Below are 26,881 nucleotides of genomic sequence, written 5' to 3' on the forward strand. Positions count from 1 at the left end.
CACACACACACACACACACACACACACACACACACACACACACACACACACACACACACACACACACACACACACACACACACACACACACACACACACACACACACACACACACACACACACACACACACGCAAAACCTCAATGAAATGAGAGGGAACGATACAACTGTATCTGTATAGATGTAAGGTGTGAAGCTGGTGATATATAGAAGGTTAAACACACCACCTCACCCTGGACCTGGAAAAGAGTCCAATTCATATTGAAGACCCTGCGATATTCTCAGGGATTACGGAAGTTTTCACTGAGCCACTAATCGGTATAACTAATGTCCCCTCCTAAATAAAACATCTGTTTCAGCCATTTCTCCTCCATCCCTCCTTCCCTGGCTCGCACCAACGCTTCTGACAACTAGCTACATTTCTCACTCTTTCTTCATACTTATTTCCTTATACTGTTCTCAGTGCATGTTTCAGTTATGCCTTTTTTGACAGATACTCCGGTGACTGATTGAGTGGATTCGTCTTTACTGCTGTGCACAAAGAAAGAAGGTAAAAGAATATATATAAAGAAACACGAGGCCCAAACCAGAGAGGATAAAGGGGGGTCATATGGATTGTAAAACCTGTGTGAAAACCTAGAGGCCTTAAGAAGAACAAGACCTAAACCAAGCACCCAGTGTACCAGCGCTCAGAAACATTTGCCTCTCCCTGTTAACTGGTGTCTGGTACACATACACATTATTCCATTTGCCGAGGGGTGTAAGGATCCACCCCAGGCTTTTTGGCATTCCCTTTGCTCCCATAATCATGGGGAAGAAGAGGCCTCTGACTCACAGCGTTGTTGTCAGTCTTGGACTCATGCAGTGTAACCTGATTGAAGCTCTTTGATTTCTCCACATAGAGCTTCTACAGGGGCTCAGAGGTCCCCTCTACTGGGCCAGACGCTACACTGCAGCCGCCTGGATGGTTACTGCACTGACACGCTTACCAAGTCCAATTCATCTGCAGATACAGAGCATGGAGAACATACATCAAACATACATCAAGCATACAGAATGGAAAAAACACTTCCTGAATTCACAGCAGGACATTATTAGGGGAAAAGAGACCCAAAAAGGTTCTGTTTAGCGTGGTGACAAATCTAAATTCAAGGGCAGTGTTATCTTAACCTAATTTCTCTCTCCCTTTTTTTCACCAGCTATTGAGATTCTCTTAAATAATATCTGAACCCCTTGCCACTCGCGCTTGCTTGACCTGAAAGCATGAATTAAACACTGAGGCTGGGATGGGATTTTCATGTAACAAACTGCTGCTACAAATCCAATACTGCTCTCCACTGGACATGTTAAGAATTACATTCAAACGTTTTACCAGTAAAGGCTCATTCAACCACAGGAGGTTGGTGGCACCTTCATCGGGGAGGATGGGCTCATAGTAATGGCTGGAATGGAATAAATGGAATGGTATCAAACTCATCAAACACCTGGTGTCCCTGTGTTTGGTACCATTCCATTCACTCCATTCCAGACGTTATTATGAGCCCTCCTCCCCTCAGCAGCCTATTGTGAATTAAACCAAATAAAACGCCTCATAGTAAAGACATTGCAGTGATTGGTTACTATAAGATTGAGAATAAAACCAAGGCAATATTCCCTTTCAAAAACCTAAACCGAAAAGTATCTCGGCGCCCTTATGTTTCATTAGTGCTTGTGGAATGTGGTATGACAGTGTTGAATTGACACAAGATCCTTGGTTATGCCATTCACACTGCATACTGACCATGGCAACAGGAGCTAGTGAAGCTGGAGGTTACCTGTCTTTTGATGAAGCTGGAGGTGGTGTCTGAGGACGTACTGCCATCCGAACGTTTGAACCGACTTTTCCTCTTAGGCAACTTCCTGGGCAGCTGTTGCAGAGGAGAGAGGGGTGAGAAAGGAAAGGAAGAGAGAGGAGGCAACGAGCGATGAGACAGGAATCGGAATGACATAAAACGACGGGGGGAAAGAAGGGGTGTAAAGTAACATGAGGACAACGTTTTAAAAAGAGAGAGGGGCATTAAGAACAAAGAGAATTAAGAGGAAAGTGAGATAAATGATAATAAAGGATGTGAAAGAGAGTGAGAAATTAGAAAAGAAGAGATAGTCAACGGTACAAGAGATTAGGCTTTGGCAGCATTATAACAAACCTTGCTGTTGCTTCACCCTGCTAGCATTCACCAGTGTTATGGCTGCAATGCAGAGCTATAGGTTGGTCATTTTTTACCTAGCCTATTACCCTTTCCTGAAACGAGTGGCTTTAATATATACGTTATATCATGTACATGTTTACTCATGTATTTCTATAGATAGAGACTAGAACAAGTCAAGTGCATTGTCAAATAGCTCAATTTCTCAAATCCTATTACAATGTATGATAGATCAGTGTCTAAAATAAACTATTCTTCTGGCTGGATATATGGGTCGTTCCACCAATTCGGTGCATCTTAAGAGGTTCGATTTAAAAAAAGACTATATTAAGTGCCTATTAAGTGTCAAATTAAGTAACAGGGATGACAATTTCTTCCCCTTGTGACAGGGAATCTTGTTGTGTGCAACAGGAAGTGGCAATTGTTGCTCAACCCGGTCAGTTTTCCACCACATTTGATGTTCATTGCTCCTTCAGATTTTTTCTATTTTCTATTTTTAAGAATAGTTTCAACATATTCAAATGAGAGTTCAGTTCACGTAACAGGGTTGACCTAAAAATCAGAGACAGGTTTTTTTTTAAACTTTAAAATGAAGCACTAATTACAATGAATAAATTGTAATCTTCAGAAATGACTTTGTCTAAGCAACGTAATAATAGGGGCTTTTCAACGAAACTTAGATAAATGTTGGGGATAAGTGGTTTAGAATCTTCCTACAAGTCACTGAGGGACAAATCAAAATGCTGAATTTGGGCACTTTAGCAAGTCTTTATTCATATTCAAAATCAGAATTTCTGAAACATGTCCATATGGACCATATTAAAGTGAATTTCATTTAATATGAGGTTTTTAAAATACAATACGTGTGCACAATTTCTACCTAAAATATCAAAGGGACACAAAAGGTACTCATTTCGTGGAATGACCCATATGTAATGACTGTCTGGAGAATAATACGTGTCTAGTAGTGGATGATATTTCTCAAACCATTGATTAGATGTATTTATTGGGGACAAAGGCTGACGCAGAACTGTAAATAGTCATGAACCATGCAGGCAATTGGGCACACCTTGTTCTGGACTACCCTGTGAGTGCGAGCGTAGCATTTTATTGGTAGATAAGTTTATTTAAAAAAAAGGGGGGGTGAAAGGGGGGGGGTGAAAATGGACATGCATCCACAATACAGAATATGGACAGACTGTTATACGTACAGCCAGCCAGCCCACTGTAGATCTATACGAATCCCCGACTCAATAAAGTCTCGTTGGATTGGATTTAGCTCCCACCCAACAGTTACTTTGATGCCAAAACCTGATGCTAGAGTGCCTTTGCAATTGCGTTTTAATAAAAGCGCAGAAATAAGTAGGCTACAGGTGAGCCAATCTACTCGAACAAGAAGTGCTTGATATTCACGGTTTCTTACCCGCCACAGATGAAACGTTAAAACAGTTAAATATAAGACACGTGATATCTGTTTTTGGTTGAGTATAACGCATTGTACGCAGATCTTAAGCAGGAAATGCATTCAAATAAATAAGAAAACACCATTTCACAATACATATTGAAAATCAGAAGAATATAGGCCTGAATTGCGGTTAGAAATCAGAGTGAGTGAAGAACACACTTCAGCAATAAACATTGTAGACCTATCAATCATCTTATCGACTTTCTTTATAACGACAATTAAATAGCCTAGATAACCGATCGAATTAAACGGATAACATAATCCCATCGTGTGGCATAGCCTTTTGCTTATTTTCATCAATCGGCAGTTTCAAAACGATATTCCACTGGCGTAGGTAGAAACTATTGCCAAGGCTGTACGCTTTCATTTCAACAACAAGTAGCAAAACGTTAACCATTTTCAAGCTCTACTTTGCTGAGTGCTATCTAAAAAGAAGAGACCTACCTGAAAATTGTGAGACTGTGAGCCTGTTTCGACACCAGGCAGTGGGTCTGCGGACGATTTGGACATTTTGACTTGCACCATCTATTTGAGAGCGCAGGGAGGCGGGATGCACACAGACATCGGTTATTGGAAAAAACGCTGATACCAACATTACATCTATGTGCAGTGGAAGAGGGAGGGTGTACCGTAGTAGAATAGGGTGAGGGTGTGGGGCGAGAGAGCTACGTGGATATATGATAAACAAAATATATTTTCTGCATCAAGGAAGGAAAAAGATATCACTATAAAAAAAATATATCGAGTCAAGAGTCAAGATCGAGTCAAGATGTATACTACTACTAGCCGATGAGCTCTCATTTGCCCTCGATAGAGTATCCCTGTATATTTGCGTCGCATCCTCTCTCTCTCTCTCTCTCTCTCTCTCTCTCTCTCTCTCTCTCTCTCTCTCTCTCTCTCTCTCTCTCTCTCTCTCTCTCTCTCTCTCTCTCTCTCTCTCCCCCCTCTCTCTCTCTTTCTATCTCCCTCTTTCATTCTGTCTCTCCCTGTGCTCGCTATGAGAGGGTCTCACAGAAGGCTGCTTAATTGGCATAACAGCTAATCCGTGCAGAAATGAAATGATTCTGTTTTTCAAGTTGGTAGTATAAAATGTGGGTCATTCATTTGAGCAAATGTTCTTTTTTTAATAAATAACAACATAAATATTGTTTTAGTACTATTTCAATTCTGTGTGCTAAATAAAAGTAAAGGATTAGTGTTTCCTACTGAATATGGTTGAGTGACGTGTTTCATAATTTGGAATACCATGTAAACTATAGTTATCTATTATAGGCCAAGTGGATACTGGGGACAGGTGTAACATATTTGAGATTTTTCTATTTCTGTTTGAGTTAGAGGTATTCAAATTTACCATGATAACATTCATCTATTGGTAGAATTTCGAGTAGGCCCACATTAGTCGAGGTTGGTGGTAACCATGCAATGGGTCAGTTGTAGCACTTTCTTTAATGGTAAAAATGAAGGCGTATTGTCATCTCCTTTTAAATCAATATATTGATTAATACACAATCTAAAAATATATAATATTTTCTTTAGTTGGTCATAATATTCATATATGTTTTTTCTTCAGTAAATTTTAGAGTAACCTATGTCAAAAGCCGCAGGTAGCCTAAATAAGGCCTACTAACGACATACTGAAGTTGTCTGCGTGAATCCATTGTGCCCTGTACCGCCGCACAAACATTCAGCACCATGGACAGCGCCACCATCAAACCAGAGAGGATTTCAGCACCACCGGTCGCCGGTCAGCACCGCACCTATATTACCGCGCCCAGCCCACCTCACTGCTCGTAATAAGTATACACAGCTCACCTGTGCTGAGGTTTGTTCTAGTGGTCTGCTTATTGGTCTGCTTATCGTGGACAGATTTTGACGGGAGTAAACCCTCTCACTGTGCCTCGTCTTCGCGGGTGTGGCTCTGTGCAGGAGGAAGGATTGGAGGAGGAAGGAGAATTGCCATGATCTTTGCTATTGCTCCCTTTCCCCTCATTTGGAATAGTTCACGTTTAGAAAATAAATGGAAGATAATGGCAGCTACTGCTTCTTTGGCATCCATTGAACTCGTGCTAAACTGTGGTCCTTAGTTAGGCTATCATGTACATTACAATGCCATTTACTGGAATCATTATTAAGTCCCAGTTGAGACCAAAGTATATTTTCCAAGGCAGCCCTGCATGGTAAGACCAATAAATTACAACTACACTATGAAACAAAGACAAATGACATAAAAAATGTCAATAAAAGCTTTGGAGCACCTTCAATGAAATCTTGGGGGAAAAATGTGAAAAAGGCGAAAAAAGGGCGAACTCCATCATTCATTGAATCAGATGGCTCATTCATCACAAAACCCACTGATATTGCCAACTACTTTAATGCTTTTTTCATCGGTAAGATTGGAAAACTTAGGATGACATGCCAGCAACAAACACTGACACGACACATCCAAGTACTGAGACAAGAATTGTCATTTAGAATTCCGCTAAGTGAGTGTGGAAGAGGCAAACAAATTATAGTTTTCTATCAACAATGACAAGCTTGGATGGAAAATTACTGAGTATAAAAGCAGATGATATTGCCATATTTTCAATTTAAGCCTACTAGAAAGTGTGTGCCCTTAGGCCTGGAGGGAAGCAAAAGTCATTCCGCTACCTAAGAATAGTAAAGCCCCCTTTAATGGCTGAAATAGCCGACCAATCAGCCTGTTACCAAACTTTGGTAAAGTTTTGAAAAAAATAGATTTTTGACCAATGCTATTTTACAGTAAACAAATTGACAACAGACTTTCAGCATGCTTATAAGGAAAGACATTCAACAAGCACAGCACTTACACAAATGGCTGATGATTCAATGTGGCTTTTGACTTTATCGATCATAGTCTGCTGCTGTAAAAACGCATGTATTATTGTCACGCCCTGAGCTTTTTATGACTCTATTTTGGTTTGGTCAGGGTGTGATTTGAGTGGGCATTCTATGTTCTTTTTTCTATGTTTTTGTATTTCTTTGTTTTGGCCGGGTATGGTTCTCAATCAGGGGCAGCTGTCTATCATTGTCTCTGATTGGGAACCATACTTAGGTAGCTTTTTCCCACATGGTTTTTGTGGGTAGTTATTTTCTGTTTAGTGTTTTGCACCTTACAGGACTGTTTCGGTCATTCGCGTTGTTATTTTTGTTTAGTGTTCAGTGAAAATAAAAAGTCATGAACACTTATCACGCTGCGCTTTGGTCCGATTCCTCTTCAGACAATGAAAACCATGACAGTTATGGCTTTACATCCCCTGCTATGTTGTGGATAAATAGTTACCTGTCTAACAGAACACAGAGGGTATTCTTTAATGGAAGCTTCTCCAACATTATGAGGGTAGAATCAGCAATTCCCCAGGGCAGCTGTCTAAGGCTTCTTAGTTTTTTAGTTTTTTACTAACGGCATGCCACTGGCTTTGACTAAAGTATGACAGAACACTATGCATGTCAGCTACAACAGTGACCAAAATGACTGAAACACTTAACAAAGAGCTGCAGTTAGTTTCAGAATGGGTGGCAAGGAATAAGTTAGTCCTGTCACGTTCTGACCATAGTTATTGTGTTAATGTTTGTTTTAGTTCTGTGTTCTGCCTAGTATGGTTCTAAATCAGAGGCAGGTGTCATTAGTTGTCTCTGATTGAGAATCATACTTAGGTAGCCTGGGTTTCACTGTTTGTTTGTGGGTGATTATTTCCTGTCTTTGTGTTTTCTGCACCAGTTAGGACTGTTTCGGTTTTGCCACGTTCATTGTTTTGTATTCTGTTCATGTTTAATTTCTCTTATTAAAAAAAACATGAACTCTAACCACTCTGCGTTTTGGTCCGCCTCTCCTTCCCAGGAAGAAAGCCGTTACAGAATCACCCACCAACCAAGGACCAAGCGACGTGGTAAACAGAAGCAGCAGCAGGAGAAACAACAGGTGCAGCAGGAGAAGCAGCAGCAGCAGGAGCAACAGCAGCAGCAGTGGGAGAGGCAGCACTATTTGGAGAAGTGGACATGGGAGGAGATCCTAGAAGGGAAAGGACCCTGGGCAGAGCCAGGGGAATATTGCCGCCACAAAGCCGAGCTGGAGGCAGCGAAAGCAGAGAGGCGGCATTATGAGGAGCAAGCACGGCAGAGCGGCTGGAAGCCCGAGAGGCATCCCCAAAAAGTTATTGGGGGGGGGGACAGGGAGAGTGTGGCAGAGTCAGGAGCCAGACCTGAGCCAACTCCCCCTGTTTACCGTAAGGAGCCATGGATGTTATCGGAGCTGTCGGCGAAGCTGAGGGCTGAGTCTGAGAGGGTCGAGGAGTTATTGGACAGAATGGAGGAGAGTGAATGGATGGGAGATGAGGAGACACTCGAGGAGGTGATAATAGAATTGGGGGAGTGTGAAGAGAGAGAGCAGTTGATTTGGCGTAGTATGCAAGGCATTCGCCCTGAGGTGCGTGTCCCCAGCCCGGTACCACCCGGTACCACCAGTGCCGGCACCCCGCACCAGGCTGTCTCTAAGTCCCATCAATACAGGTGCAATACAGAGCTTCTCTGTTCAGCGCTGCCAGAGCCTTCCTCCTCTCCAGCGCAGCCGGAGTCTCCCGCCTGTCCGGTGCTGCCAGAGCTTCCGCCCCTCAGTCCAGAGGCGCCAGAGCCCCTCAGTCCAGAGGCGCAAGAGCTCCTGTGTCCAGCGCTGCCTGAGCCTTCCTCCTCTCCAGCGCTGGCGGAGTCTCCGGTCTGCCCAGCGCTGCCTGAGCTGCCCGTCTGTTTGGAGCTGCTAGAGTCGCCCGTCTGTCCGGATCCGCTAGAGTCTCCCGTCTGTCCGGAGCTGCTAGAGTCTCCCGCCTTTCTGGAGCCGCTAGAGTCTCCCGTCTGTCCGGAGCCGCTAGAGTCTCCTGTCTGTCCGGAGCCGCTAGAGTCTCCCGTCTGTCCGGAGCCGCTAGAGTCTCCCGTCTGTCCAGAGCTGCTAGAGTCTCCCGTCTGTCCGGAGCCGCCAGAGTCTCCCGTCTGTCCGGAGCCGCCATAGCCGCCAGTCAGCCCTGAGCCACCAGAGCCGCAAGTCAGCGCGGAGCCGCCAGAGCCGCCAGTCAGCGCGGAGCCGCCAGTCAGCCAGAAGCTGCCAGAGCCGTCAGTCAGCCAGAAGCTGCCAGAGCCGTCAACCAGCCTGAGCTACCTCTCAGTCCTGAGCCTCCTCTCAGTCCTGAGCTACCCCTCAGTCCTGAGCTACCCCTCGGTCCTGAGCTACCCCTCAGTCCTGAGCTACCCCTCGGTCCTGAGCTACCCCGCTACTCAAAGGACGCTAAGGAGGTGGACTAAGACAATGATGGAGTGGGGTCCATGTCCAGTGCCAGAGCCGCCATCGCGGACAGATGCCTCCCCAGACCCTCACCTATAGGTTTAGGTTGTGCGGTCGGAGTCCGCACCTTGGAGGTGCGTACTGTCACGTTCTGACCATAGTTATTGTGTTAATTGTTTGTTTTAGTTGGTCAGGGGGTGAGTTGGGTGGGCATTCTATGTTTTGTATGTCTAGGTTGTTTTTCTGTGTTCGGCCTAGTATGGTTCTTAATCAGAGGCAGGTGTCATTAGTGGTCTCTGATTGAGAATCATACTTAGGTAGCCTGGGTTTCACTGTTTGTTTGTGGGTGATTGTTTCCTGTCTTTGTGTTTTCTGCACCAGTTAGGACTGTTTCGGTTTTGCCACGTTTATTGTTTTATATTCTGTTCATGTTTAGTTTCTCTTATTTAAAAAAACATGAACTCTAACCACGCTGCATTTTGGTCCGCCTCTCCTTCCCAGGAAGAAAGCTGTTACAAGTCCTAAATATTTCAAAAACTAAAAGCATTGTATTTGGGACAAATCATTCACTAAACCCTAAACCTCAACTAAATATTGTAATAAATTATGTGGAAATTGAGCAAGTTGAGGTGACTAAACTGCTTGGATTAACCCTGGATTGTAAACTGTCATGGTCAAAACATATTGAAACAACAGTAGCTAAGATGGGGAGAAATGTGTCCATAATAAAGCGTTGCTCTACCTTAACACCACTATCAACAAGGCAGGTCCTACAGGCCCTAGTTTTGATGCACCTGGACTACTTTTCAGTCGTGTGGTCAGGTGCCACAAAGAGGGACTTAGGAAAATTGCAATTGGCTCAGAACAGGGCAGCACGGCTGGCTCTTGGAAGTACACAGAGAGCAGACAATAATATGCATGTCAATCTCTCCTAGCTCAAAGTGGAGGAGAGATTGACTTCATCATTACTTGTTTTCTTGAGAGGTATTGATATGTTGAAAGCACCGAGCTTTAGCACCGAGCTAAACAACTAACACACAGCTCGGACACCTATGCATACCCCACAAGACATGCCACCAGAGGTCTCTTCACTGTCCCCAAGTCCAGAACAGATTATGGGAGGCACACAGTACTACATAGAGCCATGACTACATGGAATTACAGTATATTCCACATCAGGTAACTGATGCAAGCAATAGAATCAGATTTTAAAAAACAGATGAAAATACACCTCATGGAACAACGGGGACTGTGCAGCAACGCAAACATAGGCACATGTATACACACACATGATAACATACACACACGCACACATGGATTTTGTGGGGTAGATATGTGGTAGTGGAGTAGGGGCCTGAGGGCACACACTTAGTGTGTTGTGAAATCTATTTTGAATGTTCTGTAATGTTTAAAAATTGTATAACTGCCTTAATTTTTCTGGAACCCAGGAAGAGTAGTCACCTCTTTGGCAGCAGCTAATGGGGATCCATAATAAATACCAATCCAAATAAATACAATTACACAATCAAGGCAGGAGCATATGAAACACACACAAACACAATAAAAACAACCACATTCCTCACTGAAACGATCCTCTATCAACAATCTGATTTGACAGAAAGGCACCAACGCGTCCAACTGTAGGATATTCTGAAGATTGTTCCATTAGTGAGGTGAGAAGAAACTAAAAGATGTTTGAATACATCTGTGACCTGCAGCACCATCTAGCAGCGATGAGCAGAAAGTGATTCTTCTATAGCAACTTCTAAAACCAATTGGTTTGCTTCAACAGAGAGAGAGAGAGAGAGAGAGAGAGAGAGAGAGAGAGAGAGAGAGAGAGAGAGAGAGAGAGAGAGAGAGAGAGAGAGAAAGAGATAAAGAGATTGAGAGAGTAAGTTGTTTAGAATTTATTTGGGTAAAAACATGTATGCAAGATGTAAGTTGGATCCCCAGAGGAAATCAGTTGAAAGTATGAATTAAAGCACTTCTTTCCAAAGTGGACCTTGATGGTAAAACAAATAAGGTCTCATCAATAAAATAGAGTAAGAGAGAGATAGATAGATAGATAGATAGATAGATAGATAGATAGATAGATAGAGAGAGAGAGAGAGAGGGGGATGGATGGATAGGGAAGGAGGGAGAGAGAGAGAGTGGGGGGGGGATAGTAAGGGGGAGGGAGGGAGAGAGAGAGAGAGAGAGAGAGAGAGAGAGAGAGAGAGAGAGAGAGAGAGAGAGAGAGAGAGAGAGAGAGAGAGAGAGAGAGAGAGAAAGATAGATAGATAGATAGATAGATAGATAGATAGATAGATAGATAGAGATGGGTCAGCAGTCAACTCTCAGTGATGGATACATATCAGTGGTTGGTGACATAAGAACATCCAGGGGCAATTTCCTGAGTTTCGCGCCTGTCACAATCAAACAGCCTAGCTTTCAATCACCTGATGATGAGCACTGTAGGACACCAGGGTGACAGAATCTGGGGGAAGGATCCAGAGGATCACATTGTGTGATATTTGGGTATTTCATTTGCATTTTATTGCATGACATAAGTATTTGATACATCAGAAAAGCAGAACTTAATATTTGGTACAGAAACCTTTATTTGCAATTACAGAGATCATGTTGACCTCATGTTGACCTCTTGGTCAACAGATCCCATGTGATGTGGATATGACAGCAGGAGACAAGTGGTGGTTTATTGACAGCTGGGCTATGCTTTGTATTGGCAATCAGATCTGAATGGTTTGTTAGGCAGGGAGGAAGAGGGATGCTTGGTGGGTAACTTTGAATTGTCAATCATTTAGTATTGGGAGCACTGTGTTCTCTTCATCAATGAGCAGCCATTGGATTTAATTGATCCCTGACTGACATTAATGTAATGATGACGATCTATTCTATTCAACCCCCCACTGCCCTCCAACAGACAGACAGCCAGGCAGGCACCCCCATACACAGAAACACACACACACACATATTTTAGTTTTTTGTTTCTTGCAAAAAGCTTTTTTTTTTACCTCGTTGTGCATTGGATGGTGAGAGTGTCATTTGTGAGAGAAAAGGTGTGTAGCCTATCAGTAAGTTTGCACTGTTTGGAACTAGTCAAATAGTAGCAGAAAAAGTGGCAGGCACCGCTCAGTACTACTATCAGGCAACAGTGAACATGCCAAAGGCACCAGGTCGGCTGCAGAGGCAGAGCCATCAGTCAGCTGAGCGCAAGGCAAACACAGCTCTTTTGACTTTGACCTTTTAACGTTTCACTTCCCTCCACCACAGGCATTGGCTCAGTTACAGAGCACATACATTCTCATTTCACTTTCTTTGTTGTTTAGTTCATAGCACACATATAACAGCTATTTTCAGATCTCTCCAGAGATGTTTGATCGGGTTCAAGTCCGAGCACTGGCTGGGCCACTCAAGGACATTCAGAGACCTGTCCCGAAGTCACTCCTGCGTTGTCTTGGCAGTATGCTTAGAGTCGTTGTCCTGTTGGAAGGTGAACCTTGGCCCTAGTTGTCATGTTTTGTCATTTATTATCATGTCTTGTCCCTGTGCTTCCCATTCTATTCGTTTCCCTCTGCTGGTCTTATTAGGTTCTTTCCCTCTTTCTAGCCCTCTCTCTCCCCCTCCCTCTCTCACTCTCTCGCTCTCTCTTCTCTCTATCGTTCCGTTCCTGCTCCCAGCTGTTCCTATTCCCCTAATCATCATTTAGTCTTCCCACACCTGTTCCCGATCCTTTTCCCTGATTAGAGTCCCTATTTCACTCCTTGTTTCCCGTACCTGCCCTGTCGGATCCTCATTTATAATTCACCGTGCTGTGTCTATGTTTTGCCCTGTCGTGTCGTGTTTCCCTCAGATGCTGCGTGGTGAGCAGGTGTCTGAGTCTGCTAGGTTCAAGTGCCTTCCCGAGGCAACCTGCAGTTCTCGATCAAGTCTCCAGTCTGTTCTCGTCTTTACGTGTAGTAGTATGCTTTTTGTTTTGTAAAGTTTATTCTGGATTAAATACTCTGTTTTCGCCAAGTCGCTTTTGGGTCCTCATTCACCAGCATGACAGAAGGATCCGACCGAGGAATGGACCCAGCGACTACAGACGCTCGTAACACTGCCGTCGAGATCCAAGGAGCCATGCTCGGCAGACACGAGCAGGAATTGTCTGCTGCTCGCCATGCCGTGGAGAACCTGGCCGCTCAGGTTTCCGACCTCTCTGGACAGTTCCAGAGTCTTCGTCTCGTGCCACCTGTTACTTCCTGGCCTGCCGAGCCTCCAGAACCTAGGGTTAATAACCCACCTTGCTACTCCGGGCAGCCCACTGAGTGCCGCTCCTTTCTCACCCAGTGTGAGATTGTGTTCTCTCTCCAACCCAACACATACTCTAGAGAGAGAGCTCGGGTTGCTTACGTCATTTCACTCCTTACTGGCCGGGCCCGAGAGTGGGGCACAGCTATCTGGGAGGCAAGGGCTGATTGTTCTAACAATTACCAGAACTTTAAAGAGGAGATGATTCGGGTTTTTGACCGTTCAGTTTTTGGTGGGAGGCTTCTAGGGTCCTGGCTTCCATGCCAAGGTGATCGATCCATAACGGATTACTCTATAGAGTTTCGTACTCTTGCTGCCTCTAGTGACTGGAACGAGCCGGCGCTGCTCGCTCGTTTTCTGGAGGGACTCCACACAGTGGTCAAAGATGAGATTCTCTCTCGGGAGGTTCCTTCCAGTGTGGACTCTTTGATTGCTCTCGCCATCCGCATAGAACGACGGGTAGATCTTCGGACCAGGCTCGTGGAAGAGAGCTCGCATCAACGGTGTTTCCCTGCTCCGCATCGCAACCATCTCCCTCCTCTGGCTCTGAGACTGAGCCCATGCAGCTGGGAGGGATTCGCATCTCGACTAAGGAGAGGGAACGGAGGATCACCAACCGCCTGTGCCTCTATTGCTTTGATGGACATTTTGTTAATTCATGTCCAGTAAGAGGCCAGAGCCCATCAGCAAGCGGAGGGCTACTGGTGAGCGCTACTACTCAGGTCTCTTCATCTAGATCCTGTACTACTATGTCGGTCCATCTACGCTGGACCGGTTCGGGTGCTACATGCAGTGCCTTGATTGACTCTGGGGCTGAGGGTTGTTTCATGGACGAAGCATGGGTTCGGAAACATAACATTCCTTTCAGACAGTTAGACAAGCCTACGCCCATGTTTGCCTTAGATGGTAGTCATCTTCCCAGTATCAAATTTGAGACACTACCTTTAACTCTCACAGTATCTGGTAACCACAGTGAGACTATTTCTTTTTGATTTTTCGTTCACCTTTCACACCTGTTGTTTTGGGTCATCCCTGGCTAGTATGTCATAATCCTTCTATTAATTGGTCTTGTAATTCTATCCTATCCTGGAACGTATCTTGTCATGTGAAGTGCTTAATGTCTGCCATCCCTCCCATTTCTTCTGTCCCCACTTCTCAGGAGGAACCTGGCGATTTGACAGGAGTGCCGGAGGAATATCATGATCTGCGCACGGTCTTCAGTCGGTCCCGAGCCAACTCCCTTCCTCCTCACCGGTCGTATGATTGTAGTATTGATCTCCTTCCGGGGACCACTCCTCCTCGGGGTAGACTATACTCTCTGTCGGCTCCCGAACGTAAGGCTCTCGAGGATTATTTATCTGTGTCTCTTGACGCCGGTACCATAGTGCCTTCTTCCTCTCCGGCCGGGGCGGGGTTCTTTTTGTTAAGAAGAAGGACGGTACTCTGCGCCCCTGCGTGGATTATCGAGGCTGAATGACATAACGGAATCGTTATCCGCTTCCCCTTATGTCATCAGCCTTCGAGATTCTGCAGGGAGCCAGGTGCTTTACTAAGTTGGACCTTCGTAACGCTTACCATCTCGTGCGCATCATAGAGAGGGACGAGTGGAAAACGGCGTTTAACACTCCGTTAGGGCATTTTGAGTACCGGGTTCTGCCGTTTGGTCTCGCCAATGCGCCAGCTGTTTTTCAGGCATTAGTTAATGATGTTCTGAGAGACATGCTGAACATCTTTGTTTTTGTCTATCTTGACGATATCCTGATTTTTTCACCGTCACTCGAGATTCATGTTCAGCACGTTCGACGTGTTCTACAGCGCCTTTTAGAGAATTGTCTCTACGTAAAGGCTGAGAAGTGTTCTTTTCATGTCTCCTCCGTTACTTTTCTCGGTTCCGTTATTTCCGCTGAAGGCATTCAGATGGATTCCGCTAAGGTCCAAGCTGTCAGTGATTGGCCCGTTCCAAGGTCACGTGTCGAGTTGCAGCGCTTTTTAGGTTTCGCTAATTTCTATCGGCGTTTCATTCGTAATTTTCAAGTTGCTGCCCCTCTCACAGCTCTTACTTCTGTCAAGACGTGTTTTAAGTGGTCCGGTTCCGCCCAGGAGCTTTTGATCTTCTAAAAGAACGTTTTACGTCCGCTCCTATCCTCGTTACTCCTGACGTCACTAGACAATTCATTGTCGAGGTTGACGCTTCAGAGGTGGCGTGGGAGCCATTCTATCCCAGCGCTTCCAGTCTGACGATAAGGTTCATCCTTGCGCTTATTTTTCTCATCGCCTGTCGCCATCTGAGCGCAACTATGATGTGGGTAACCGTGAACTGCTCGCCATCCGCTTAGCCCTGGCGAATGGCGACAGTGGTTGGAGGGGCGACCGTTCCTTTTGTCGTTTGGACAGACCATAAGAACCTTGAGTACATCCGTTCTGCCAAACGACTTAATGCCCGTCAAGCTCGTTGGGCGTTGTTTTTCGCTTCGTTTCGAGTTTGTGATTTCTTACCGTCCGGGTAGCAAGAACACCAAGCCTGATGCCTTATCCCGTCTGTTTAGTTCTTCTGTAGCTTCTACTGATCCCGAGGGGATTCTTCCTTATGGGCGTGTTGTCGGGTTGACAGTCTGGGGAATTGAAAGACAGGTTAAGCAAGCACTCACGCACACTGGTCCGCGCGCTTGTCCTAGTAACCTCCTTTTCGTTCCTGTTTCCACTCGTCTGGCTGTTCTTCAGTGGGCTCACTCTGCCAAGTTAGCTGGTCATCCCGGTGTTCGAGGCACTCTTGCGTCTATTCGCCAGCGATTTTGGTGGCCGACTCAGGAGCGTGACACGCGCCGTTTCGTGGCTGCTTGTTCGGACTGCGCGCAGACTAAGTCGGGTAACTCTCCTCCTGCCGGTCGTCTCAGACCGCTCCCCATTCCTTCTCGACCATGGTCTCACATCGCCCTAGACTTCATTACCGGTCTGCCTTTGTCTGCGGGGAAGACTGTGATTCTTACGGTTGTCGATAGGTTCTCTAAGGCGGCACATTTCATTCCCCTCGCTAAACTTCCTTCCGCTAAGGAGACGGCACAAATCATTATCGAGAATGTGTTCAGAATTCATGGCCTCCCGTTAGACGCCGTTTCAGACAGAGGCCCGCAATTCACGTCACAATTTTGGAGGGAGTTCTGTCGTTTGATTGGTGCGTCCGTCAGTCTCTCTTCCGGGTTTCATCCCCAGTCTAACGGTCAAGCAGAGAGGGCCAATCAGACGATTGGTCGCATACTACGCAGCCTTTCTTTCAGAAACCCTGCGTCTTGGGCAGAACAGCTCCCCTGGGCAGAATACGCTCACAACTCGCTTCCTTCGTCTGCTACCGGGTTATCTCCGTTTCAGAGTAGTCTGGGTTACCAGCCTCCTCTATTCTCTTCCCAGCTTGCCGAGTCCAGCGTTCCCTCCGCTCAAGCGTTTGTCCAACGTTGTGAGCGCACCTGGAGGAGGGTGAGGTCTGCACTTTGCCGCTACAGGGCACAGACTGTGAGAGCCGCCAATAAACGCAGGATTAAGAGTCCTAGGTATTGTTGCGGCCAGAGAGTGTGGCTTTCCACTCGCAACCTTCCTCTTACGACAGCTTCTCGTAAGTTGACTCCGCGGTTCATTGGTCCGTTCCGTGTCTCCCAGGTCGTCAATCCTGTCGCTGTGCGACTGCTTCTTCCGCGACATCTTCGTCGCGTCCATCCTGTCTTCCATGTCTCCTGTGTTAAGCCCTTTCTTCGCACCCCGTTCGTCTTCCCTCCCCCTCCCGTCCTTGTCGAGAGCGCACCTATTTACAAGGTACATAAGATCATGGACATGCGTTCTCGGGGACGGGGTCACCAATACTTAGTGGATTGGGAGGGTTACGGTCCTGAGGAGAGGAGTTGGGTTCCGTCTCGGGACGTGCTGGACCGTTCACTCATTGATGATTTCCTCCGTTGCCGCCAGGATTCCTCCTCGAGTGCGCCAGGAGGCGCTCGGTGAGTGGGGGGTACTGTCATGTTTTGTCATTTATTATCATGTCTTGTCCCTGTGCTTCCCATTCTATTCGTTTCCCTCTGCTGGTCTTATTAGGTTCTTTCCCTCTTTCTAGCCCTCTCTCTCCCCTCCCTCTCTCACTCTCTCGCTCTCTCTTCTCTCTATCGTTCCGTTCCTGCTCCCAGCTGTTCCTATTCCCCTAATCATCATTTAGTCTTCCCACACCTGTTCCCGATCCTTTTCCCTGATTAGAGTCCCTATTTCACTCCTTGTTTCCCGTACCTGCCCTGTCGGATCCTCATTTATAATTCACCGTGCTGTGTCTATGTTTTGCCCTGTCGTGTCGTGTTTCCCTCAGATGCTGCGTGGTGAGCAGGTGTCTGAGTCTGCTAGGTTCAAGTGCCTTCCCGAGGCAACCTGCAGTTCTCGATCAAGTCTCCAGTCTGTTCTCGTCTTTACGTGTAGTAGTATGCTTTTTGTTTTGTAAAGTTTATTCTGGATTAAATACTCTGTTTTCGCCAAGTCGCTTTTGGGTCCTCATTCACCAGCATGACACTAGTTTGAAGTCCTGATCGCTCTGGTGCAGGTTTTCATCAAAGATCTCTCTGTACTTTTCTCCATTCATCCTTGCCTTGATCCTGACTAGTCTCCCAGTCCCTGCCGCTGAAAAACATCCCCACGGCATAATTCTGCCACCACCATGCTTCACAGTATTTTATTATAATAACTTTTTTAATTGAACCATTATTTAACCAGGCAAGTCAGTTAAGAACACATTCTTATTTACAATGGCGGCCTACCCCAGCCAAACCCGGACGACGCTGGGCCAATTGTGCGCCATCCTATGGGACTCCCAATCACGGCCGGATGTGATACAGCCGGCATTCGAAAAATGGACTGTAATGACACCTCTTGCACTGAGATGCAGTGCCTTAGACCGCTGCTCCATTCGAGAGCCTGTAGGGATGGTGCCAGGTTTCCTCCAGATGTGACACATGGCATTCAGGCCAAAGTCTTCAATCTTGGTTTCATCAGACCAGAGAATCTTGTTTCACCATGGTCTGAGAGTCCTATAGGTGCCTTTTGGCAAACTCCAAGCGAGCTGTCATGTGTATTTTACTGAGGAGTGGCTTCCGTCTGGCCACTCCACCATAAAGGCCTGAGTGGTGGAGTGCTGGAGAGATGGTTGTCCTTCTGGAAGGTTCTCCCATCTCCACAGAGGAACTCTGGAGATCTGTCAGAGTGACCATTGCGTTCTTGGCCAACTCTAGGAAGAGTGTTGGTGGTTCCAAACTTCCTCCATTTAAGAATGATGGAGGCCACTGGGTTATTGGGGACCTTCAATTCTGGAGAAATGTTCTGGTACCCTTTCCCAGATCTGTGTCTCGACACAATCCTGTCTCAGAGCTCTACAGACAATTCCTTCGACCTCATGGCTTGGTCTTTGCTCTGACTTGCACTGTCAACTGTGGGACCTTATATAGACAGGTATGTGTATTTCCAAATCATGTCCAATCAATTGAATTTATCCCAGGTGGACTCCAATCAAGTTGAAGAAACATCTCAAGGAGGATCAATGGAAACAGGATGCACCTGAGCTGAATTTCGAGTCTCATAGCAAAGGGTCTGAATACTTATGTAAATAAGGTATTTCTGTTTTCGCTATGTAATTATGGGGTATTGTGTGTAGATTGATGAGAAAAAAAATGTATTTAATCCATGTTAGAATAAGGCTGTAATGTAACAACATGTGGAAAAGGTAAAGGGGTCTGAATACTTTACGAATGCCCTGTATACACTACCAGTCAAAAGTTTGGACACACCTATTCATTCAAGGGTTTTTCTTAATTTTTTACTATTTTCTACATTGTTGTCACGCCCTGGCCTTAGTTATCTTTGTTTTCTTTATTATTTTGCTTAGGTCAGGGTGTGACATGGGGGATTTATGTGTTTTGCCTGGTCTAGGGGTTTTGTATGTATATGGGGCTGTCTCCTTTCTAGGTAGTTTGTATGTCTATGGTTGCCTAGATTGATTCTCAATTAGAGGCAGCTGTCTGTCGTTGTCTCTGATTGGGGACCATATTTAGGCAGCCATGTTCTTTGGGTAGTTTGTGGGTGATTGTCTTCTGTTTTTGTGTCATTGCACCAGATAGGACTGTTTCGGTTTTCACTTTTGTTGTTTTGTATTTTGTAGTGTTCTCATTTATCGTCATTATTAAAGATGTTGAACACTAACCACGCTGCATTTTGGTCCTCCTCTCCTTCAGCGGAAGAAAGCCGTTACAATTGTAGAATAATAGTGAAGACATCAAACTATGAAATAACACATGGAATCATGTAGTAACTAAAAAAGTGTTAAACAAATCAAAATATATTTCATATTTGAGATTCTTCAAGGTAGCCACCCTTTGCCTTGATGACAGCTTTGTACACTCTTGGCATTCTCTCAACCAGCTTCATGAGGAATGCTTTTCAAACAGTCTTGAAGGAGTTCCCACATATGCTGAGCACTTTTTGGCTGCTTCTCCTTCAATTGGGTTGAGGTCAGGTGATTGTGGAGGCCAAGTTATCTGATCAGGCACTCCATCACTCTCCTTCTTGGTAAAATAGCCCTTACACAGCGTGGGATGAGTTGGGTCATATATATATGAGAGAAAGAAAGGAAATCTTCATGAGATAGACCTGGCTAACCAGGTCAAAATCAGACTCTGAAAACCAGCAGACACTGCGGCCCTCAAGGACCGGACCTGTGCACCCCTGTTCTAGTTTAACCAAACAATCGTTGGTGTGTGGTATCATCAAATCAAATCAAATCAAATCAAAATCAAATCAAATCAAATTTTATTTGTCATATACACGTGGTTAGCAGATGTTAATGCGAGTGTAGCGAAATGCTTGTGCTTCTAGTTCCGACAATGCAGTGATAACCAACAAGTAATCTAACTAACAATTCCAATACTACTGTCTTATACACAGTGTAAGGGGATAAGGAACATGTACATAAGGATATATGAATGAGTGATGGTACAGAGCAGCATACAGTAGATGGTATCGAGTACAGTATATACATATGAGATGAGTGTGTAGACAAAGTAAACAAAGTGGCATAGTTAAAGTGGCTAGTGATACATGTGTTACATAAGGATGCAGTCGATGATGTAGAGTACAGTATATACATATGCATATGAGATGAATAATGTAGGGTAAGTAACATTATATAAGGTAGCATTGTTTAAAGTGGCTAGTGATATATTTACATCATTTCCCATCAATTCCCATTATTAAAATGGCTGGAGTTGGGTCAGTGTCAATGACAGTGTGTTGGCAGCAGCCACTCAATGTTAGTGGTGGCTGTTTAACAGTCTGATGGCCTTGAGATAGAAGCTGTTTTTCAGTCTCTCGGTCCCAGCTTTGATGCACCTGTACTGACCTCGCCTTCTGGATGATAGCGGGGTGAACAGGCAGTGGTTCGGGTGGTTGATGTCCTTGATGATCTTTATGGCCTTCCTGTAACAACGGGTGGTGTAGGTGTCCTGGAGGGCAGGTAGTTTGCCCCCGGTGATGTGTTGTGCAGTCCTCACTACCCTCTGGAGAGCCTTACGGTTGAGGGCGGAGCAGTTGCCGTACCAGGCGGTGATACAGCCCGCCAGGATGCTCTTGATTGTGCATCTGTAGAAGTTTGTGAGTGCTTTTGGTGACAAGCCGAATTTCTTCAGCCTCCTGAGGTTGAATAGGCGCTACTGCGCCTTCTTCACGACGCTGTCAGTGTGAGTGGACCAATTCAGTTTGTCTGTGATGTGTATGCCGAGGAACTTAAAACTAGCTACCCTCTCCACTACTGTTCCATCGATGTGGATAGGGGGGTGTTCCCTCTGCTGTTTCCTGAAGTCCACAATCATCTCCTTAGTTTTGTTGACGTTGAGTGTGAGGTTATTTTCCTGACACCACACTCCCAGGGCCCTCACCTCCTCCCTGTAGGCCGTCTCGTCGTTGTTGGTAATCAAGCCTACCACTGTTGTGTCGTCCGCAAACTTGATGATTGAGTTGGAGGCGTGCGTGGCCACGCAGTCGTGGGTGAACAGGGAGTACAGGAGAGGGCTCAGAACGCACCCTTGTGGGGCCCCCGTGTTGAGGATCAGCGGGGAGGAGATGTTGTTGCCTACCCTCACCACCTGGGGGCGGCCCGTCAGGAAGTCCAGTACCGAGTCGCACAGGGCGGGGTCGAGACCCAGGGTCTCGAGCTTGATGACGAGCTTGGAGGGTACTATGGTGTTGAATGCCGAGCTGTAGTCGATGAACAGCATTCTCACATAGGTATTCCTCTTGTCCAGGTGGGTTAGGGCAGTGTGCAGTGTGGTTGAGATTGCATCGTCTGTGGACCTATTTGGGCGGTAAGCAAATTGGAGTGGGTCTAGGGTGTCAGGTAGGGTGGAGGTGATATGGTCCTTGACTAGTCATTAGATAAACATCAGGACAAACAATCAGGAGTTTGTGATTGGTTGCTGTAACACTGCCTATAACTGTCATACTGTTGTGTGCTATTATCTCTTTATTACTGTATGCTTACACAGCCCAACATCACAATTTGGTTTGATTTATACGCCCTCTAGCTCTTTTGTTGGTAAATTATCACACTTTGTAATCTGCTGGTAAGAACTCTTAGGTTACAGGTTGGTCATGATAGAAAGTATATTGTACCACAGTAGGCTACATCACACTAGGCTACATTTTCCAACGACATTTGAGGCATTATTCACCGTTTTGCATCCAATTCCAACAACAATCTTGTTGTCTTTTAGGAATTGGGAAAAGTGCATTGGCCTCTCTGGTGTACAGGGTTTTTGAAAGAATTGGGCCTTTTGATGGTGGTTTATCTGGCATCTGTCTTGGAACTAACCATCACGACCTTTCCTCGACACACAAAGTGACAGGTGAGAAAAACAATGCAGTACGTAGACTGTGTTTTGGTTCCTACAGAGCCAAACACTGTTTCATACAGAGCTGCGCCTCTAGAGGGAGTTGCGAGATGCTGAGCAGAAGACAACTGAGGAGTGTGAGCGGTGGTGCTTCTAAGCTTGGAGAGAGAGGGGGGAGAGGCAGGCAAAGGAGAAGGAAAACATCAGAAGAGGCGTAACGAGAACGATATTGTGCGTTTATGTCTGTTTGTCATCACTGGACTGGTCCCCCATTCGGACCGTTCAAACCGTCAACGGTACCAGTGACTTCAATTCGGCCTATCCTGCCCAATATCGGGTTGTCTCATGCGGTCTAGTTTGGAGGGAAAGAAGCGAGAAGGATGATCACGGTGAGTCCTCTTTCCAGCGTGATCCGGCGGAGTATGCGCATGTTTAATAATGTAGGCTTATTTATGCTGTTTAGGGAAGGCCAAACCTTACTAATGCTATCGTACACCCATTTGATTTGAGAAACGGGATTATTGCAATTCCATCAGTGGGTAATTGAGGGGAGTCGGCAGAATTGTATTTTATTAATATAGGGGTTGTGCGCCTGAGACCTCTGTGTTTTTCGCAGTAGTGGCCCAGTGGGCTAATCGATCCGTGTTTCTTACGGCTCAATATTGTCAATAGCCCTGCATAAGCACTGATATCCAAACAAACATACAGTTAACGTTATAGGCTCTAATATCTTGATTTTAAAATCGATGAGTTTGCAGGTTAGAGAAGCACACTAAAATGACTGCAGCCATCCAGGCATCGCTGTCATAGCCACTAACTCAAAGGTCGCAGCTGCAGGAGGTACACGTATAGAATGAATTACCAACCGCAGCACTACTGTTTGTTGCCATGTTCGAGTTATTTCAAATGAAATATAGGCTAGGTCATCATGGTAGGAAGTAAAAAAAAATAATTAAAAAAGTATAGGCTAATGTTTTTGTAGGTTAGCCTACTGATGAGCCAGCCCTACAAAAAATAAACAAGGTGGTGTGATGCGTTGGAATGTGGAATAGTGACACCTCAGGTCCACCAGATCCATCAAACTATTTGCATTCTGGCAGAAGTGATTAATTGTCAATGGATGCAGTGTGTTCCTTGTACCGCAGGCGCTCAATAATTTCAACTCGTGCTCTGCTCTACCGTGCGGTGGTACAAACGGAAGCTTGGTTTTTAGCTAGTTGAAAAGCGAAGCACGTGCTTTCAAGTACGGCGAATATGGGCTAGACATCCGGCAAAACAAAACACTTATGCAGCTGGTGGACTTCGGGCATGACAGTCCACAGTTTGTATTGCCTGTCATGTGTTTATTGATTCATGGCATTTGTTTGTCAGGGCCTGAGGCATGCTTGAATTTCCTCTCCCCTCGCTGGTTGAAGAACAAGACACATAAACTCCTTGGCGGGCGGGTGGGACATGCAACATTGTAGCCTACAAGTAGACTAATCCGCACACCGCTACTGTACAAAAACAACACAGCGTCAAAATGGTAATAGCTGTGATCTCTGTTATGGTTGTCACATAGGCAACACTGAACAGTTATGTAAACGAGTGTGTGAATGCCGGCGATAATATAGCCCTCACATAGCCTTTGCATGGAATGATACATTGCATCTAGCCTTGGATACACTCTTATTCGATGTTATTAGGCTACACGGATGTTAGGCCTACATACCATTAATACAACATGTAGTGTATGCTGACATAGGCTATTAATTAAACCAGTCTGCAATAATAAATAGTCTATAACAGACATTATAAACTGGGTGGTTCGAGCGCTGATTGCTGATTGGCTAACAGCCGTGGTATATCAGACCGTATACCACTGGTATGACAAAACACTTATTTTTGCTGCTCTAATTACGTTGGTAACCAGTTTATAATAGCAGTAAGGCACCTCGGAGTTTGTGGTATATGGCAAATATACCATGGCTAAGCACTCCCCTTAGCCGTGGTATATTGGCCATATATCACACCTCCTCGTGCATTATTGCTTAAATATGGCTGATGATGCGATTATCAAATATGTAATTACTTTGATGCGCTCCTCATAGGCTACAGCACAGTGGACTAAGCTAAAAGAAATATAAGCTGTAGTCGAAAAACTGAAACAAAGGATCTGATTAATAACAATTACGAATAGATGCCAATCTCAATGCACACGCTGTTTGTAATTATGTAACGCCAGTGTGTCGCTGTCCGGTTGATATGTCGTGCAAACGTCCCTGAGGAATAGCCCCCCCCCCCCCCCACACACACACACACACACATTCTGTCATAAAAGCGCTAGAGAGATGGGAAAGGATTCACGCAGTATGTCTACAGCCACATAAAAACAGAGATAATTGTTGCTCTTGAACGCCGTACCGATTGGCAACGTCAAGACATTTGCAATGGGGGCACTGGACAACCTTGTGCGCGGGAGAGAACAGAGTTTTCGGAGCTGGAGGGGCTGTAGTAGCTTCCATTGACTGAAGGCACATCTCCTTGAACTCTCTTGATCCACCAGAAGCCACAATCAGCAGCCTAGACGGATATGTGCCAGAGAAGGCATACTAGCCATCAGGAATAAATTCTATTTTTGCTTCAACAACACAACACGCCTTCCGACATGAGCGCCTGCTCATGTTCCCAGTTCCCATTAAAAATATGCAAGGATAGGCGACAGCAGCACATCAGCATTGCGTTAAGTTGATAGAAGCCCTTCTGCACATTCAAGAGCTCTGGTTGTTTTGAGGCCTGTCTGTCCCTGCTATGTTCAGCTGATGCTAGCCGAATGTAGGTAATACTTACGGGAGTACATCAGCTTTGATACTGAAGAGTTGTGATGGTGATCAATCTAATTATTTTGATAATTTTTATGATGTTAAAGGCAATGTGTTCTTTAGTTCTTAGGGAGAACTAGACATATAGTAGCCTAATAATTATATATAACCATATAGTAATAATAAATAATTATGTAAACGATACGCATATATGCCTTAGCAAGAGGTTGAACTAGTCTTACTATTATCATGTATGAGTAGGCCTATAGCTCTGCACAGATGTAAAATCAGTGGTAGTGATTTGTAAGATAAAGCACCTTTAACACATTAGAAAAACCGATAATGGGGATTCTCTTTCAATGTGCAATTTATATCAGTGGCTAGATTCGTTACGCTTGTGCCCAAATAGACCTCAATTTACAGGAATGAGAAGAATTCCCTTCTTTATCTAATTGATTCAGGAAATGCAAGTCTGATGGGTCATTAGCCTTGATGGTGTACAGTGTCTTGCAAAAGTATTCATCCCCCTTGGCGTTTTTCCCATTTTGTTGCATTACAATCTGTCATTTAAATGGATTTTTATTTGGATTTCATGTCATGGACATACACAAAATAGTCAGAATTGGTGAAGTGAAATGAAAAAAAGAACAAAACAGAAAACAGAAAAGTGGTTCATGCATATGCATTCATCCCCTTTGCTAGGAATCCCCTAAAATGACATCTGGTGCAACCAATTACCTTCAGAAGTCACATAATTAGTTAAATAAAGTCCACCTGTGTGTAATTTAAGTGTCACATGATCTCAATTTGTTCTGAAAGGCCCCAGAGTCTGCAACACCACTAAGCAAGGGGCACCACCAAGCATGTGGCACCATGAAGATCAAGGAGCTCTCCAAACAGGTCAGGGACAAAGTTGTGGAGAAGTACAGATCAGGGTTGGGTTATAAAAAAAATATCAGAAACTGTGAACATCCCACAGAGCACCATTAAATCCATTATTAAAAAATGGAAAGAACATGGCACCACAACAAACCTGCCAAGAGAGGGCCACCCACCACAACTCACGGACCAGGCAAGGAGGGCATTAATCAGAGAGGCATCAAAGAGACCAAAGATAACCCTGAAGGAGCTGCAAAGCTTCCCAGCGGAGATTGGAGTATCTGTCCAAAGGACCACTTTAAGCCGTACACTCCACAGAGCTGGGCTTTACGGAATAGTGGTCAGAAAAAAGCCATTGCTTAAAGAAATAAATAAACAAACATTTTTGGTGTTCGCCAAAAGACATGTGGGAGACTCCCCCAACATATGGAAGAAGGTACTCTGGTCAGATGAGACTAAAATTGAGCTTTTTGGCCATCAAGGAAAATGCTATGTCTGGCGCAAACCCAACACCTCTCATCATCCTGAGAACACCATCCCCAGTGAAGCATGGTGGTGGCAGCATCATGCTGTGGGGATGTTTTTCATCGACAGGCTGGGAAACTTGTCAGAATTGAAGGAATGATGGATGGTGGTAAATACAGGAAAATTCTTGAGGGAAACCTGTTTCAGTCTTCCTTCCAGAGATTTGAGACTGGGACGGAGGTTCACCTTCCAGCAGGACAATGACCCTAAGCATATTGCTAAAGCAACACTCGAGTGGTTTAAGGGGAAACCTTTAAATGTCTTGGAATGGCCTAGTCGAAGCCCAGACCACATACCACAGGTTCTCAATTGGATTGACTTAAAGATTGCTGTACACCAGCAGAACCTATCCAACTTGAAGGAGCTGGAGCAGTTTTGCCTTGAAGAATAGGCAAAAAAAAAACAAGTGGCTAGATGTGCCAAGCTTATAGAGACATACCCCAAGAGACTTGCAGCTGTATTTGCTGCCAAAGGTGGCTCTACAAAGTATTGACTTTGGGGGGGTGAATAGTTCAGGGAATAGTGAATAGTTAGTGCACGCTC

At 45.1% G+C, this 26,881-nt stretch overlaps 2 protein-coding genes across 3 annotated transcripts in view; one reads left to right on the top strand and one right to left on the bottom strand.

The window, feature by feature from the left end:
* The window catches only part of cacnb3a (calcium channel, voltage-dependent, beta 3a), a 33,204-nt gene extending 28,717 nt beyond the window's left edge, over positions 1–4,487 (bottom strand). For both annotated transcript variants that reach the window (XM_046343335.1, XM_046343336.1), the window contains exons 1-2: positions 4,095–4,487; positions 1,814–1,906 (exon numbers count right to left, since the gene is read on the bottom strand). In XM_046343335.1, the coding sequence (XP_046199291.1) occupies positions 1,814–1,906; positions 4,095–4,175 (174 nt within the window). In that variant the 5' untranslated portion in view covers positions 4,176–4,487. The remainder of the gene's footprint in view (positions 1–1,813; positions 1,907–4,094) is intronic.
* A 17,777-nt stretch (positions 4,488–22,264) lies between these two features.
* Positions 22,265–26,881, top strand: part of adcy6a (adenylate cyclase 6a) — a 57,638-nt gene continuing 53,021 nt past the window's right edge. The window contains 1 exon segment of the mRNA XM_046343337.1: positions 22,265–22,522. The gene's annotated coding sequence lies outside the window, so the exon portion shown is untranslated.

This window comes from Oncorhynchus gorbuscha, linkage group LG03 (genome assembly GCF_021184085.1).
Source record: "Oncorhynchus gorbuscha isolate QuinsamMale2020 ecotype Even-year linkage group LG03, OgorEven_v1.0, whole genome shotgun sequence".
NCBI lineage: Eukaryota > Metazoa > Chordata > Actinopteri > Salmoniformes > Salmonidae > Oncorhynchus > Oncorhynchus gorbuscha.